Genomic DNA, 17,055 nt, shown 5'->3' on the forward strand with positions numbered 1-17,055 from the left:
AGCCTTCAGGGAGCTGCTCATCCAGGATCTTGCTAGCTACAGCAAGTCCACTGTAGCACCTTCTGTCCCCTCTACCTCTGTCCCTTCTGCTTCACCTGCCCAGATTCATCTCTGCAGGCACTGCCCTAACCCATCTGGACAAGAGGAATACCTATGTGAGAATGCTGTTCATCGACTACAGCTCGGCATTCAACACCATAGTACCCTCCAAGCTCGTCATCAAGCTCGAGACCCTGGGTCTCGACCCCGCCCTGTGCAACTGGGTACTGGACTTCCTGACGGGCCGCCCCCAGGTGGTGAGGGTAGGCAACAACATCTCCTCCCCGCTGATCCTCAACACTGGGGCCCCACAAGGTTGCGTTCTGAGCCCTCTCCTGTACTCCCTGTTCACCCACGACTGCGTGGCCACGCACGCCTCCAACTCAATCATCAAGTTTGCGGACGACACAACAGTGGTAGGCTTGATTACCAACAACGATGAGACGGCCTACAGGGAGGAGGTGAGGGCCCTCGGAGTGTGGTGTCAGGAAAACAACCTCACACTCAACGTCAACAAAACTAAGGAGATGATTGTGGACTTCAGGAAACAGCAGAGGGAACACCCCCCTATCCACATCGATGGAACAGTAGTGGAGAGGGTAGCAAGTTTTAAGTTCCTCGGCATACACATCACAGACAAACTGAATTGGTCCACTCACACAGACAGCATCGTGAAGAAGGCGCAGCAGCGCCTCTTCAACCTCAGGAGGCTGAAGAAATTCGGCTTGTCACCAAAAGCACTCACAAACTTCTACAGATGCACAATCGAGAGCATCCTGGCGGGCTGTATCACCGCCTGGTATGGCAACTGCACCGCCCTCAACCGTAAGGCTCTCCAGAGGGTAGTGAGGTCTGCACAACGCATCACCGGGGGCAAACTACCTGCCCTCCAGGACACCTACACCACCCGATGTCACAGGAAGGCCATAAAGATCATCAAGGACATCAACCACCCGAGCCACTGCCTGTTCACCCCGCTATCATCCAGAAGGCGAGGTCAGTACAGGTGCATCAAAGCTGGGACCGAGAGACTGAAAAACAGCTTCTATCTCAAGGCCATCAGACTGTTAAACAGCCACCACTAACACTGAGTGGCTGCTGCCAACACACTGACACTGACTCAACTCCAGCCACTTTAATAATGGGAATTGATGGGAAATGATGTAAATATATCACTAGCCACTTTAAACAATGCTACCTTATATAAATGTTACTTACCCTACATTATTCATCTCATACGCATACGTATATACTGTACTCTATATCATCGACGGTATCCTTATGTAATACATGTATCACTAGCCACTTTATACTATACTATGCCACTTTGTTTACATACTCATCTCATTGTACATACTGTACCCGATACCATCTACTGTATCTTGCCTATGCTGCTCTGTACCATCACTCATTCATATATCCTTATGTACATATTCTTTATCCCCTTACACTGTGTACAAGACAGTAGTTTTGGAATTGTTAGTTAGATTACTTGTTATTACTGCATTGTCGGAACTAGAAGCACAAGCATTTCGCTACACTCGCATTAACATCTGCTAACCATGTGTATGTGACAAATAAAATTTGATTTGATTTGATTTGATTTGAATGTGCCTCAGGGCAAAAAGGGCACAGTAGGGAGACGTCGTTGTGCCCTTTGTCACAGGAAATGCCCCATCACCTGCACCACCTGTTCAGTAAGACTTTTCTTCACAGCAGAAAGAGACTGCTATGGGCCATGGCACCAGCAGCACAATATTGTCTAGAGGACTGAGGGTCTTCACAATATTGTGAATAGAAAATATGTAAATAGTTACCCTTGTTAATTGTTTATATTATTATTATTTATATATATATATATATATATATATATATATATATATATATATATTATTTTTTTTGTGTTAGAATAGCATTTATGTATTTTGTATATAGTTCTTTCCTTCAAAATGTATTACTGTACCAATTCGGCCACTTGGGTACATTTGGGTACATTTGTGTGGGACACCTGGGTGACTTCATGCTCAATGTCATGTTGCTCGCTCATTTTTGAAGTTATTTGTCCAAAACTTTGCTCAGCTATTGTTGCCACCGTATGTTCTCCATTCAAATCATCCTCAGCATCCTATCTGTATGTTTGGCTGTTCTTGGTCATTTGAAAGATGATGCAGCAACAATAAAAAACAGAAAACTTGTTTATTTCCTTGTATTTTCTTCTACCAGATCTATTGTGTTATATTCTCCTACATTCAATTCACATTTCCACAAAATTCAGAGTGTTTCCTTTCAAATGATACCAAGAATATGCATAGCTTTGCCTCTGGGCCTGAGCTTTAGGCAGTTTGATTAGGTTATGTCTTTAGCCGGAAATTGAGAAGAAGGGGGAGATACTCCAAAGAGGTTAACCCATTCCCTGCTGGTGTATTAGGGGGAGTTGGGATATGCAAGAAATACTTGTACAAGTGTGTAACTGGAAAAAAATAATCACCCCTGTGTCACACCCTGACCTGAGTATTCTTTGTTTTCTTTATATATTTTGGTTAGGTCAGGGTGTGACATGGGTGATGTACTGTATGTATTTGTTCACTGTCTAGGGGTTTTGTAAGTTTATGGGGTTGTTTACCATCTAGGTGTTTATGTATGTCTATGGTTGCCTAGATTGGTTCTCAATTAGAGGCAGCTGTTTATCATTGTCTCTGATTGGGAACCATACTTAGGCAGCCATCTTCTTTGGGTATTTCGTGGGTTATTGTCTATGTCTAGTTGCCTGTGTCTGCACATTTGTAGTATAGCTTCACATTCGTTTTATTGTTTTTGTAGTTTGTTTAGTGTCCGTCTTCATTAAATATATAACATGTATTCAAATCACGCTGTGCCTTGGTCTCCTCCATTCAACGAACGTGACACCCTGAAATTATTATTATTACATGAAAATCAAGGATCTGACGATTGTTGTAGATGTACTAAAGGATTAAAAAGTTGACATCAGACATATTTGTTTAGATAAGAAAAGTGTCCAGACTCAATTTTTGTATATTTTTTAATTGAAAGAATAAAATGATTAAGATGTCTCTCCAAGAGATACAATAAAACCAAATACATAAAATTTTAAATCATTGTTGATTAATGGAAAAAACATAAGCACTGGTATTTTGTAATGGAAATCAATGTGACAGAGCCATAACTTTCCTTTTGGATTATTTTAGTTAAAGTTCAGTTACAGGAAGGCAATTTTCTCACATATCCAAAAGTGACATTCGTTGCAAGGTGCATCATGCCAGCCGTTGTCTGTGTTAGAAAGATCGGACCATCGCGCAGCACAATCCTCCTCCATTCCGTTCTGATTATTAGGCTGTTCTCTGCCCCAGTACGCTGTGGTCAGTGCTGTCCTGTCCACCCACTTCCAGATCCCCTCTTCAACTCGGTCAGTCAGACCAATCCAGAACGTCTCCTTGTTCAATCCATGGATAAATACATATTCCTCTTTGCTGTTTATTACCACCAGATCTGCTCCTCTCCTCTGACAGTCCTCTCGGCTCACCTCCCAGGTTTTCTTCTCAGTAGAGGTAAAGTAAAAAGTGGACTTGTAATAGCTCCATCCCTTTTGTGTGTGTTGCTCTACCACAGAGAACTTTTCTTGAAGATTGTCTCTTTCAACCTGGAGCTGGTCCCTATCTTTAGTCATGGTATTGTACTTGGTCTGCAACTGGTCTTGTTCAGCTGAGCAGTTGGTTTTATAAACTAAGGTGTTCTCTTCAAAACTGCCCATCTCTCCATTATAATATAAAAACAGGCCTATGATCCCAGCCAGTAGGAGAACACACAGAAGCCCCAGACACATTGCAGCATCTCTGGTGGATCTCCTCTCTGAGCTCTCTGTACCTTGGGTTGTAGCCTGTGGTCTACTCTTTGTGGAGACGTCCTTTGTCTTGCTTCTGGAGTCATGAGAATTGATGGTCTCTTTATTGGTATAAATATCCTCAACATTGTCATTATCAAACTCTACGTTGGCATAGATTTCATTAGACATCACAATTGTTAATAACAGTTTCTGGGATTATACCTGACAGACTGTGCTCTAGTTTCAAGCTGTACAGTGCATCTGAGACTTAACATATGGACAGGAAAGTGTCATATCAGGAAGACTATAAATAGCAATGTTTGTGCAGTCAAACAAAAGTGTGACTTTCTTCAGATGTCTTGTGTGACTTCTCTGTTGTCTTTTAATGTCTGATTCCTGTATTCTGTTGTAGTAATGGACTGAGATGTTGTCAATGCATGTGCTTTTGTAACACTTCATTTGAAATTAAGAAATGTTATTCTGTTATAGTAATGGACTGAGATGTTGTCAATGAATGTGCTTTTGTAATTCATTGCTGTATGATTGCCTTGCTCCCTCCATAGTTATTTCTAAGCTTCAAAATAACTGACAGTGGGCCAAGTCAGTTGTCTCTATAACAGTATTTGCCATTGATCTAGTTTATATTTCAGTTGTTGATATCACTTTATCTACTTTAACTTCTTACGGATAGGCGGGACAGTCGCGTCCCACTTGGGCAAAAAACAGTGAAAATGCAGCGTGGCAAATTAAAAAAAGAAGGCTTTTCGGCGAAAGCATAAGAAGCTATTATCTGATGATAGCACAACCAGTAAACAAAGAGGGTAGCATATTTCAACCCTGCAGGCGCTACACAAAACGCAGAAATAAAATATAAAACATGCATTACCTTTGACAAGCTTCTTTTGTTGGCACTCCAATATGTCCCATAAACATCACAATTTGTCCTTTTGTTCGATTAATTCCGTCCATATATATCCAAATGTCAATTTATAAAGCGCGTTTGATCCAGAAAAAAACAGCTTCCAAAAAACGCAACGTCACTACAAAATATTTCAAAAGTGGCCTATAACTTTGCCAAAATATTTCAAACTACTTTTGTAATACAACTTTAGGTATTTTTAAACGTTAATAATTCATCAAATTGTAGACGGGTCTATTTGTTGTTCAATACAGGAAGACAACAAACCAGCGCTACTTTTCACGTCTTGCGCAACTCTCAACAGTGTTACCCTGTTCCTAGTTGGCCTACTTCTTTATTGCACAAAGAAATAACCTCAACCAAATTCCAAAGACTGGTGACATCGAGTGGAAGCGGTAGGAACTGAAAACCAGTTCCTAAGAAATATTGTTTGCCAACGAGAACCCACTGAACAGACAGAGACCTAAAAAAAAAAAATCTGAACGGTTAGTCCTCGAGGTTTTGCCTGCTACATAAGTTCTGTTATACTCACAGACATGATTCAAACAGTTTTAGAAACTTCAGTGTTTTCTCTCCAAATCTACTAATAATATGCATATCTTAAATACTTGGCATGAGTAGCAGGAAGTTTAAATTGGGCACGCTATTTATCCAAAAGTGAAACTGTTGCCCCCTAGCCCCAAGAGGTATTAACTATCATCAGCGTATTTGATATGTGAAAAAGCTCTGACGAAGACCAAAAAGCTAACAAGTAAGCTTAAATAAAAAAAACATATACTAGCAAGAGCAGTCTGCGGGTTTGGCATTGTTGCACCTGTAACAAGATAACTCAGATGTGAGAGTGCTTGTTTTAATTGTATATCTGACACTTATTTTAAGTTCTGTAAATGGGGAAATTGGAAAAATCGAGAGGGCCTCCAAACCAGCCGGTTGTAATTAAAACATTACTCTTCTCAATTAAAATCCATTCATCCGATGGTGATGGTATGCTTTGGGCATTCACTGTTGTCCCTATTAAAAAGTTCCGGAGATGAGTCCTTCATCAGCCATAACAATCACAGTGTTGCACGTTGAATGTTGAGTAAGTACCAGGGCCTTCATTGAAATGCAGGGTAGCTGGCTACTACTGCTCTGGAGCAGCTAAAACAGTTGTTGGCTGGCTGCAGCTGTTGTACACGGGGCTCTGTATTCATCTAAATCAGTTTGTGCCAAATTAGCTTTACCGCAGTGAGCAAAACCACTACGTTCAAGAGAACTGGTTACAGATAAGGGATGAGATACAGATACAGACATGTATAGTAGCACGCATAGTAAAAATGTAGTGCTGCAATTTATTGCCGTTGTCGACAAAGGTACAGATAGGCTTGACTAAAAGTTAAGGAGTCATGTAAATCTTCAGATACAAGTGCTGTTACTATCGTCTATCATCTCAAACCCCAGATATTTGACGTGTCTTCGGCAAGTCACATTTAAAATGTCTCGTGGCCTGAGTGAGTGGGTGTCTGAAATCTTTAAGTTTAATTAAGTTCTCCTTCACAACACACACTCCACCCCAATGATAGGCTATTGATATGCTCGGTAATTAAAATGAATTGACCTGTGAAACGAACGTGGCCTTCAGCAGGCCTGAGATGGATGGGATGAGATCAAAACGCTAATATGAAATGAGAGAGTGAATAGATGAGAGATAGTGTAGTTATGGAAAGATTGGCAGGTAACCTAGCTGTTAAGAACAATGTGCCAGTAACCAAAAGGTCGCTGGTTTGAATCCCCTAGCCGATTAGGTGAAAAATCTGTCCATGTGCGCTTGAGCAAGGCACTTTACCCTAATTGCTCCTGTAAGTCGCTCTGGATAAGTGTGTCTGCTAATTATTAAAATGTGTAAATGGTTATGGAAAGGTCAGCTCAGGGATTTGAACTTGCAACCTTCCAGTTACTAGTCCAACACTCTAACCACTAGGCTACCCTGCCGCCCATCTTCTGTAATGTTTGCTGTATCATCTTGATGTCTATTTGTGAATACACTGTATATGTTCAACAGCTATTCTCTGTTGATTTGAAAGATTTACCAAAGAGACGCATGAAATCAAGCTAAAAAAAAACTCTATTCAGGTATGATTTGAAATTGAGCTGTGTCTTGAGGGGAGAAACACACAGGTTTCTGCTGCTTCTCCACTAAGGTTAACATTGTGCTTGAACACACACACACACACACACACACACACACACACACACACACACACACACACACACACACACACACACACACACACACACACAGAGGAGAGGAGAGCAATTATTTTTACACTACAGTGGAGACCTCCCAGAGAGTTGGACCAGAGGCTTAGGCTGCCCATATGATTGATGCTCTGTAGTTGAAGAAGAACAAATTAACTTTCTATATTTGTTGCAGGAACCAAAACTGTTCTCTGTCTCCCAGGTATACGAGACAATGGGAAAGCAGCCTAGTGGCTAGGCTAAGCTATTGGCATGTCATGCACAGAGACTTCATGACATTGACAGAGATCCCACTTCTCTTTCTGACCCTGAGCTAGATCTTCGCATCTTCTCTTGCTGTTTTATTAGTTCTTGTGCTGAAGGGAGGTGGTTTATTACTACTTTATTACATAGTTTCATTAGAAATAGTGATACTTAGTTATATTGCCACCTATGCAGATTCATTAGACAGCTCTAATTCAACAGTGGCCCTTTTATTGCAACACACCGCACTAGGAGGCTATTTAAAAATTATGCATTAACAGCAAATGACTGTGTTATAGACCAGTGTTACACTGTTGAATGTGAACAGTGTGAAAAACATTAACATGCATTTCAATTACATGAACCATACAAACACATGTCAGGTATATCCTAGGTTAGAGATAATCAACTAGATTCAGCCATGGGCAGATGTTTTTTCTTGAGCGGATGGTCAAGGGGCTGGAACATAATTATAGACCCAACAATAGTTAGTTAAAGCTCATTGGTTGAACCACATACCAGATTTTTTAACTGTGTCATTGAGTTTTAAAACCTCTCAGGGATAGACTTCCAGTTTGCGGGACAACTTCCGGTGAAACTGGAGGGCACGCTATTCAAATAAATAATCATAAAAATTATGGATATTAAACATTTAGGTACATACAAGTGTCTTATATCAGTTGAAAGCTTAAATTCTTGTTAATCTAACTGCACTGCCCGATTTACAGTAGCCATTACATCGAAGCATGCCATTGTTTGAGGACAGCACCCCACATCAAAATATTTTTTTCACCAGCACAGGTTTCATAAATTCACAAATTGCGATTTAAATATTCACTTACTTTTTGAAAATCTTCCTCTGAATTGTCATTCAAAGGGTCCCAGTTATAACATGTAGTGTCATATTGTTAGATAACATCCTTCTTTATATCGCAAAAAGTTTAGTTGGCGCCATTGATTTCAGTAATCCACTCATTCATGCAGAGAAAGGAATCCGAAAGTCTACCCAAAAACTTGGTTTCAACAAGTCAAAATACATTTCTATTGACTCCTCAGATACCCTAAAATGTAATCACACTATAATATTTCTTACGGAAAGAAGTATGCTCAATAGGAAAACGATTTAAGCAGGTGAAGCTTGTCTTCATCTCTCACCCACACACAAATTTCCAAGACTGTGTCCCTGTACTAACACTGATATTTCTCATTCATTTTGGAAGTTACAAGCCTGAGACATTGAACATAGACTGCTGACACCCCGTGGAAGCCATAGGAATTGCATCCTGGTAGCTAGAATTCAGTATGCCCCAATACTTTCCATTGTAAGAGCATGGTCTCTCATAAAAGAAATAGGCAAAAGGCAAAAGGCCTCCTGTGGGGACTTGGGTTGGGATAAAGAAAATATATAGGACAAAACACACATCATGACAAGAGAGACAACACGACATAAAGATAGACCTAAGACAACAACATAGCATATGAGCAACACAGCATGGGAGCAACACCACATGACAACAACATGGTAGCAATACAACATGGCAGCAAGTGACCATTGGACTTAAAAAATGCCGGATTGACAAAATGTGTAGGTGCAACAATTTTTATTGCATTTATAATTTATTGCTCTCACATGCACATTTCCATTGACTAAATAACAACGGTGCTAACATATTTTCTAGACAAAGCAATACAGCTGCTTGCACCACGCTGCCAGTCAGAAGTGTATGCAAACAAACCTAGGACACTGTATGCAAGCTGAGGTTAATCAATAAATGAAAGCATATATTTTGATTAGCTAGGTAGCTAACTAGCTAATATTACCTAGCTTACATTAGCTTGCTTGTACAAAGTCCAGCAGCAAAGCCTCTGTAGCTAGCTAACACCAGTCAGCTGAATGGTAGCTAGCTAAGCAACAGGCCGAAAGAAGTTAGCTAGCCAATTAATGTGGTTTTATTTTGATTAGCTAAGTAGCTAGCTAGCTAATGTAAAATTATACCAGCTAAAGTTAGCTAGGTAGCTAACCAACAAGTGACGAAATCTAGCTAGCTAGCTAGATTTTGCCAAGTAAGGTTTTTCACATAAGGCTGAAGTGATCATGTGTAAACTGTTGATCTAGACACTTGCGTGTAATCAGAGGACAAACAAATATGCACAAACCTAAATTAGCGAACAGCCTTGGCTGCTATGAGAGCCAATTAAGCTTAGCTAGCTAGGTAACCTGAGCTAACGTAAGACTGTAACGTTAGCTAATGGGTGTGCCCAGGATTCTGCCCTCACAAAGTGTAAGCTACATAGCGTGGCAGACAGTTTACAAGCTTCCAATAAAGAATCAGGAGGCATTGGTACAGTTAAGAATCTTTAGTCAAATATATTTTGTTTGTAAAACTGTAACAGATACAGAAAGGGGAAAATGTATGAGAAAAAAATCACTATTTACATTCACACAATCTAAGTGTCCATATATCTTAATAAATATGTTTTAGCTCTGTCACAGGAGATATCTGAACACTTAAAATAGCTTGATACATCCAAAAACAAAATAAGCTGAATTCCGTCACGAAATGATAGCTAGCATGCAAACACATAATGTTAAGTGAATGAGCACAACTAGCTTAGCATCCTCAACTTACACTTTATTTTTATTTATTTAACTAGGCAAGTCAGTTAAGAACACATTCTTATTTACAATGACAGTCTACCGGGGAACAGTGGGTTAAATGCCTTGTTCAGGTGCAGAACGACAGATTTTTACCTTGTCAGCTCAGGGATTCAAGCCAGCAACCTTTCAAGTTACTGGCCCAACACTCTAACCACTAGGCTACCTGCCACCCCTGTTCACATTCAACAGTTATTCTAAAAAACTAGAATAAACATGTAAAAAAATACATATTCTGGAAACACAATTTGAATTAGCGAAAGCATGTTCTAATAACTCAAAACTACTAACAGACTTATCTTTAACCAAGGCCTAGTAAGACGTAAAAGTAGGGCTGGTCTCTCGGATTGTTCTGACAGGAAATAGCTCTGAACCAAAAATGAGCTAATTAAAAGCTACAGTACCCATATTCGCCACTAGATGACAACATAGGGCAATATAATACTTTGTACAGAATCACTAGCTTTAAGCACCAGCTGTCAGAGCAGCTTACAGATTACTGCACCTGTACATAGCCCATCTATAATTTAGCCAAAACAACTACCTCTTTCCCTACTGTATTTATTTATTTTTGCTCCTTTGCACCCCATTATTTCTATCTCTACTTTGCACATTCTTCCACTGCAAATCAACCACTCCAGTGTTTTACTTGCTATATTGTATTTACTTCGCCACCATGGCCTTTTTTGCCTTTACCTCCCTTATCTCACCTCACTTGCTCACATTGTATATAGACTTACTTTTCTACTGTATTATTGACTATGATTGTTTTACTCCATGTGTAACTCTGTGTTGTTGTATGTGTCGAACTGCTTTGCTTTATCTTGGCGAGCTCGCAATTGTAAATGAGAACTTGTTCTCAACTTGCCTACCTGGTTAAATAAAGGTGAAATAATTTTTTTATAAAATAATTAGGACAGTCAGTATATCATACTTTCTTACGCAAGACATAACTAGCTAGCTAATGTTACATTTAAAACCAAACATTTTGGGAAACTGCACAGATCAAACTAAGGTAACGTTAAGACGAGGTAGCCAGATTTCAGACAGGACAAACACTGCAGTGACCTACGCTGCCTTTCTTTCGACTAAGAACAACCAAGACCACAACACAAATCATAGCCGAGAAAATAAATTGCTTTGTTAAGAAACAGTAAGTCAGCTATGTTGAACCGCATAGAGTAAATGGTTGAACCCCAAACGCACATGGAAACAGAACCTCAGTTGTGCATGCTAGCATCAACTTACCAGACTGTAATTATCGCTGTTTCGAATAAATTCTAACTCCGGCATTAACTCCCATTCCTGCTGTCTTGACATTATTATAATCCAAATGTGTGCTGTGTGTGATCAAAACAGTGTCAAATTACTTTTCAGTGTGTTCACAGAAAATCTACAGTCACCATCCACAAGTAAAACGTTTTCAGGGGGCTGCACATGCTGCACCAACTTGCAGACTTATCTATTTCTGTTCAGGAGGGACAGAAATAGATATGGGGGTGGAGTTGCAGATTACATTCAGAGTCATATTCCAGCAAAACAACGTAAGGACTTAATGTTGAATGGATCAGAGGCGCAATTGGCACAGGTCTTGAACGTTGAACGCTATTATGGGTAGGAATTCCTCTTTCGTTGAATCACCGGGTATATTTATTACAAAACCACATGACATCGCAAACTATTTTATGAATTGATACTTTAGGGGCAATGTGGACAAGTTGAGGAATGTTATGATTACAACTGATGACTTCATGTCATATACCCTTATAAAATATTGTATCATGAAGGAGAGGAAATGCATGTTCAAATTTCACGAAGTAAAAAGGGAGGAGGTATCAGATGACAAGTCACCTGGTACAGATGATCTCCATCCAAATTGCTCAGAGTTACAGCTAACCAAATATCTACCCCATTCTCTCATATTTTTTAATAAGTGCTTGATATATGGGGCATGCCCAGAAGTCTGGAAAGAGTCAAAGCTTATTCCACTACTTAAGGATAAAAAATTTGCATTCTCTGGTCCTAATAGTCCTCCCATAAGCTTTCTGCATGTGTTAAGTAAATTATTGGAAAAACATTTATCTGTACAAATCAAGGCTAATTTCTCATGTAATGGTCTGATAATGGGTTTCCAGCATGCATGCAAAGAAGCGCATTCTATGAGTACGGCCTTAGCACAAATGACTGATGATTGGTTAAAGAGTATGGATGACAAGAAGATAGTTGGTGCAGTGCTGCTAGATTTCAGTGCTGCTTTCGATGTAATTGATCATGAACTGTTACTTGGTAAACTCAAAGACGATGGTTTTAACAGGAGAAGGAATTTTTGCGTTTAATGTGTAGCTTTTCAAACAGTAAAGATATACACTGTGGGGTTCCTCAAGGAAGCTGCCTAGGCCCATTTCTCTACTATATCTTTACTAATGTTTTACCTTCAGTAAGGAACAAAGCAAGAGTGGTCATGTATGCTGATGACTTTACAATTTACAGTGCAGCATCAGAATGTAATGAGCTAACAGATTTACTGACTAGTGAACTAAGAATGGTGTCTGAGTGGGTTGATATGAACAAATTGGTGTTGAACATTTCTACAATGAAATGTATTGTATTTGGTTCAAGATATATGCTTGCTGATGATCACTAATTTAATTTGTTGATGAATAGAACGCATGTAGAGAAAATGAAAAAACGAAACTACTAGGCGTCATGTTGTGACGCAGCTTTATCATGGTCAGAACACATAGATAATGTTGTATTTAAGATGGGTATGGCAATTGCTGTTACAAGAAAATATTCAGAGTATGTAGCATCTAGCACCTAGCACCTTGATTCAATCCCTGGTCCTATCACACTTAAAGTACTGTCCAGTTATATGATATTCCGCAGCAAAGAATGTTCCAAATAGCTCAAAACAGGGCTGCCAGATTAGCTCTTCATTGCTCTATCCTTATGTATGTTATCCAAATGCATCATGGCTTCACGTTGAAAACAAATTACTATCCAGTCTGATTTTCTTTAGGAATGTTAAATATTTTTGAAAACCACAGTATTTTTCAGAACAGTTAGTACATACAGTTGAAGTCGGAAGTTTACATACACCTTAGCCAAATACATTTAAAATTAGTTTTTCACAATTCCTGACATTTAATCCTAGTAAAAATTCCCTGTTTTAGGCAAAGTAGGATCACCACATTATATATTTAGAATGTGACACGTCAGAATAATAGTAGAGAGAATTATTTATTTCAGCTTTTACTTCTTTCATCACATTTCCCAGTGGGTCAGAAGTTTACATACACTCAATTCGTATTTGGAAGCATTGCCTTTAAATGGTTTAACTTGGGTCAAACGTGTCGGGTAGCCTTCTACAAGCTTCCCACAATAAGTTAGGTGAATTTTGGCCCATTCCTCCTGACAGAGCTGGTGTAACTGAGTCAGGTTTGTAGGCCTCCTTGCTCGCACAACCTTTTTCAGTTCTGCCCACAAATTTTCTATAGGATTGAGCTCAGGGCTTTGTGATGGCCACTCCAATACCTTGACTTTGTTGTCTTGAAGCCATTTTGCCACAGTTTTGGAAGTATGCTTGGGGTCATTGTCCATTTCAAGACCCATTTGTGACCAAACTTTTGTCTTGAGATGTTGCTTCAAAATATCCAGAACATTTTCCTACCTCATGATGCTATCTATTTTGTGAAGTGCACCAGTCCCTACTGCAGCAAAGCACCCCCATAACATGATGCTGCCACCCCCGTGCTTCACGGTTGGGATGGTGTTCTTTGGCTTGCAAGCTTCCCCCTTTTTCCTCCAAACATAACGATGGTCATTATGGCCAAACAGTTATATGTGTGTTTCATCAGACCAGAGGACATTTCTCCAAAAGTACGATCTTTGTCCCCATGTGCAGTTGAAAACCATAGTCTGGATTTTTTTATGGAGGTTTTGGAGCAGTGGCTTCTTCCTTGCTGAGCGGTTTTTCAGGTTATGTCGATATAGGACTCGTTTTAGTATGGAAACAGATACCTTTGTACCTGTTTCCCCCAGCAACTTCACAAGATCCTTTGCTGTAGTTCTGGGATTGATTCGCACTTTTCGCACCAAAGTACATTAATCTCTAGGAGACAGAACGCGTCTCCTTCCTGAGCGGTATGATGGCTGCATAGTCCCATGGAGTTTATACTTGCGTCCTATTGTTTGTACAGATGAATGTAGTACCTTCAGGCGTTTGGAAATTGCTCCCAAGGATGAACCAGGCTTGTGCAGATCTACTTTTTTTGGGGGGGCTGATTTCTTTTGATTTTCCCATGATTTCAAGCAAATAGGCACTGCTTTTGAAGTTAGGCCTTGAAATACATCCACAGGTACACCTCCAATTGACTCAAATTATGTCAATTAGCCTATCAGAAGCTTCTAAAGCCATTACATCATTTTCAGGAATTTGCCAAGCTGTTTAAAGGCGCAGTCAACATAGTATATGTAAACTTCTGACCCACTGGAATTGAGATAGAGTGAATTTTTAAATTTGAATTCTACCCCCTTTTTCGTGGTATCCAATTGCTAGTAGTTACTATCTTATCTCATCGCTATGTCTCTCCCGGCTCGGAGAGGTGAAACAACATCAGAATCATTGTTTACTTAAGGTACTTGCTGTGTGCCGGCCTCGTCTCATAGACTAGATGTAACATAGTAAATGCAGACCCGGCAAACCCGGGAAAGTATGATATGTTTTGTATGGTTACATAATACAGAAAGTTACTTAAGGCAAAATGGGGGTGGTTGGTCAGTTTGGAAGGATGGGCATATAACGTGAATGTCTATCAACCCAAAGGTTGAGCATTCAAATCCTATCATGGACAAATTTAGAATTTTAGCTAATTACTTTGCAACTACTTACTACTTTTTTTGCTACTTAGCAACTATACTGAAAAAAAATATAAATGCATTATGCAACAATTTCATTGATTTGACTGAGTTACAGTTCATATGAGGAAATCGGTCAATTGAAATAAATTCATTAGGTGCTAATCTATGGATTTCACATGACTGGGAATAAGGATATGCATCTGTTGGTCACAGATGCCTTTAAAAAAAATGGGCCTCACAGTATTTTTGTGCATTCAAATCGCCCTCAATAAAAATGCAATTGTGTTCGTTGTCCTTAGCTTATGCCTGACCATACCAAATCCCCACCGCCACCATGAGGTACTCAGTAAACCGCTCTCCCACACGACGCCATACCACTCTGCGGTTGTGAGACCGGTTGGATGTACTGCCAAATTCTCTAAAATGGCGATGGAGGTGGCTTATTGTAAAGAAATAAACATTAAATTATCTGGGAACAGCTCTGCTGGACGGTCCTGCAGTCAGCATGCCAATTGCACGCTCCCTGAAAACCTGAGACATCTGTGGCATTTTGTTGTGACAAAACTGCACATTTTAGTGGCCTTTACTGTCTGCAGCACAAGGTGCACCTGTGTTATGATCATGCTGTTTAATCAGCTTCTTTAAATGCCACACCTGTTAGGTGGAGGGATTATCTTTGCAAAGGAGAAATGCTCCCTAACAGGGATGTAAACACATTTTTTCACAGGTTAGAGGTCATCATGGAGTGTTATCCCTGAGGGTGCCACTGGAGGGCATCCTTATGTTTATAGTGTCCAGGTGAGCCTGATTGGGATTATTGGTTTCACCTGGTTTAGGGCTATTTAGGTTCCTCTATGGACCAGGGCCGGTTGCTCAGGTCTCTTGTCTTGTACTCATGTGTACTTGCTTTGTTGTTTTGCCTGTGGATACTCCTAACCTTAAACACTTTAACCTGAATACTAACCTTAGCCCTAACCCCTAGCCTAGTTAACGTTAGCCACCTAGTTAAAACTTATTATGGCTGCAGGGGCAGTATTGAGTAGCTTGGATGAAAGGTGCCCAGAGTCAACGGCCTGCTCCTCAGTCCCAGTTGCTAATATATGCATATTATTATTAGTATTGGATAGAATGATGTCTTTGAGTATAACAGAACTCATATGGCAGGCCAAAACCTGAGAAGAAATCCAAACAGGAAGTGGGAAATCTGAGGTTGGTCGATTTTCAACCCAGCCCCTATTGAATACACAGTGGGATATGGATAAAGTTGCACTTCCTAGGGCTTCCACTAGACGTCAACCGTCTTTAGAAATTTGAATGAGGCTTCTACTGTATTGTGGAACCAGATGGGAGCTCTTCGAATCAGTGGTCTGGCAGAGAGCCAGATCCTGGTCACACGCATTTCACATGATAGTGACCTATGTTTCATGGCTTCTCTACAGACATAGGAATTCTCTGGTTGGAACTTTATTGAAGATTTATGATAACAACATCCTAAAGATTGATTCTATAATTAGTTTGACAAGTTTCTTCAACCTGTAATATAACTTTTTGAAGTTTTCGTCCAACGTTCGGCTGGACCTGCACGAGCGTTTGGATTTGTGTACTAAACGCGCTAACAAAAGTAGCTACTTGGACATAACTTATGGACATTATAGAACAAATCTAGCATTTATTGTGGAACTAGAATTCCTGGGAGTGCATTCTGATGAAGATTGTCAAAGGTAAGGGAATGTTTATAATGTGATTTCTGATTTCTGTTGACTCCAACATGGCGGATAATTGTATTTATTTTCTGAGCGCCGTCTCAGATTATTGCATAGTTTGCTTTTTCCGTAAAGTTTTTTTTAAATCTGACATAGCGGTTGCATTAAGGAGAGGTACATCTATATTTCCATGTCTAACAATTGTATTTATCGACATTTGTAATGAGTATTTCTGTAAAATGATGTGGCTCTCTGCAATATCAATGGATGTTTTTGGAGCGCGCCAATGTATACTGAGATTTTTTTTTTATAAATATGAAATTTATCAAACAAAACATATATGTATTGTGTAACATGAAGTCCTATGAGTGTCATCTGATGAAGATCATCAAAGGTTAGTGGTTAATTGTATCTCTAGTTGTGGTATTTGTGACTCCTCTTTTTGGCTGGAAAAATGGCTGAATTATTCTGTGAGTTGATGGTGACCGAACATAATCGTTTGTGGTGCTTTTGCTGTAAAGCCTATTTGAAATCGGACACTGTGGTGGGATTAATA

The 17,055-nt window shown here is 39.7% G+C and overlaps 1 protein-coding gene across 1 annotated transcript; it reads right to left on the reverse strand.

The window, feature by feature from the left end:
• Positions 1–3,174: 3,174 nt before the first annotated feature.
• On the reverse strand, positions 3,175–4,096 carry LOC110527148 (uncharacterized). Its single transcript, XM_021608291.3, has one exon. The coding sequence runs from the start codon at positions 4,067–4,069 to the stop codon at positions 3,257–3,259; it is 813 nt and encodes a 270-aa protein (XP_021463966.1). The 5' UTR covers positions 4,070–4,096; the 3' UTR covers positions 3,175–3,256.
• Positions 4,097–17,055: the final 12,959 nt, after the last annotated feature.

Source organism: Oncorhynchus mykiss, chromosome 7, assembly GCF_057628025.1.
Source record: "Oncorhynchus mykiss isolate SJ-2025 chromosome 7, ASM5762802v1, whole genome shotgun sequence".
NCBI lineage: Eukaryota > Metazoa > Chordata > Actinopteri > Salmoniformes > Salmonidae > Oncorhynchus > Oncorhynchus mykiss.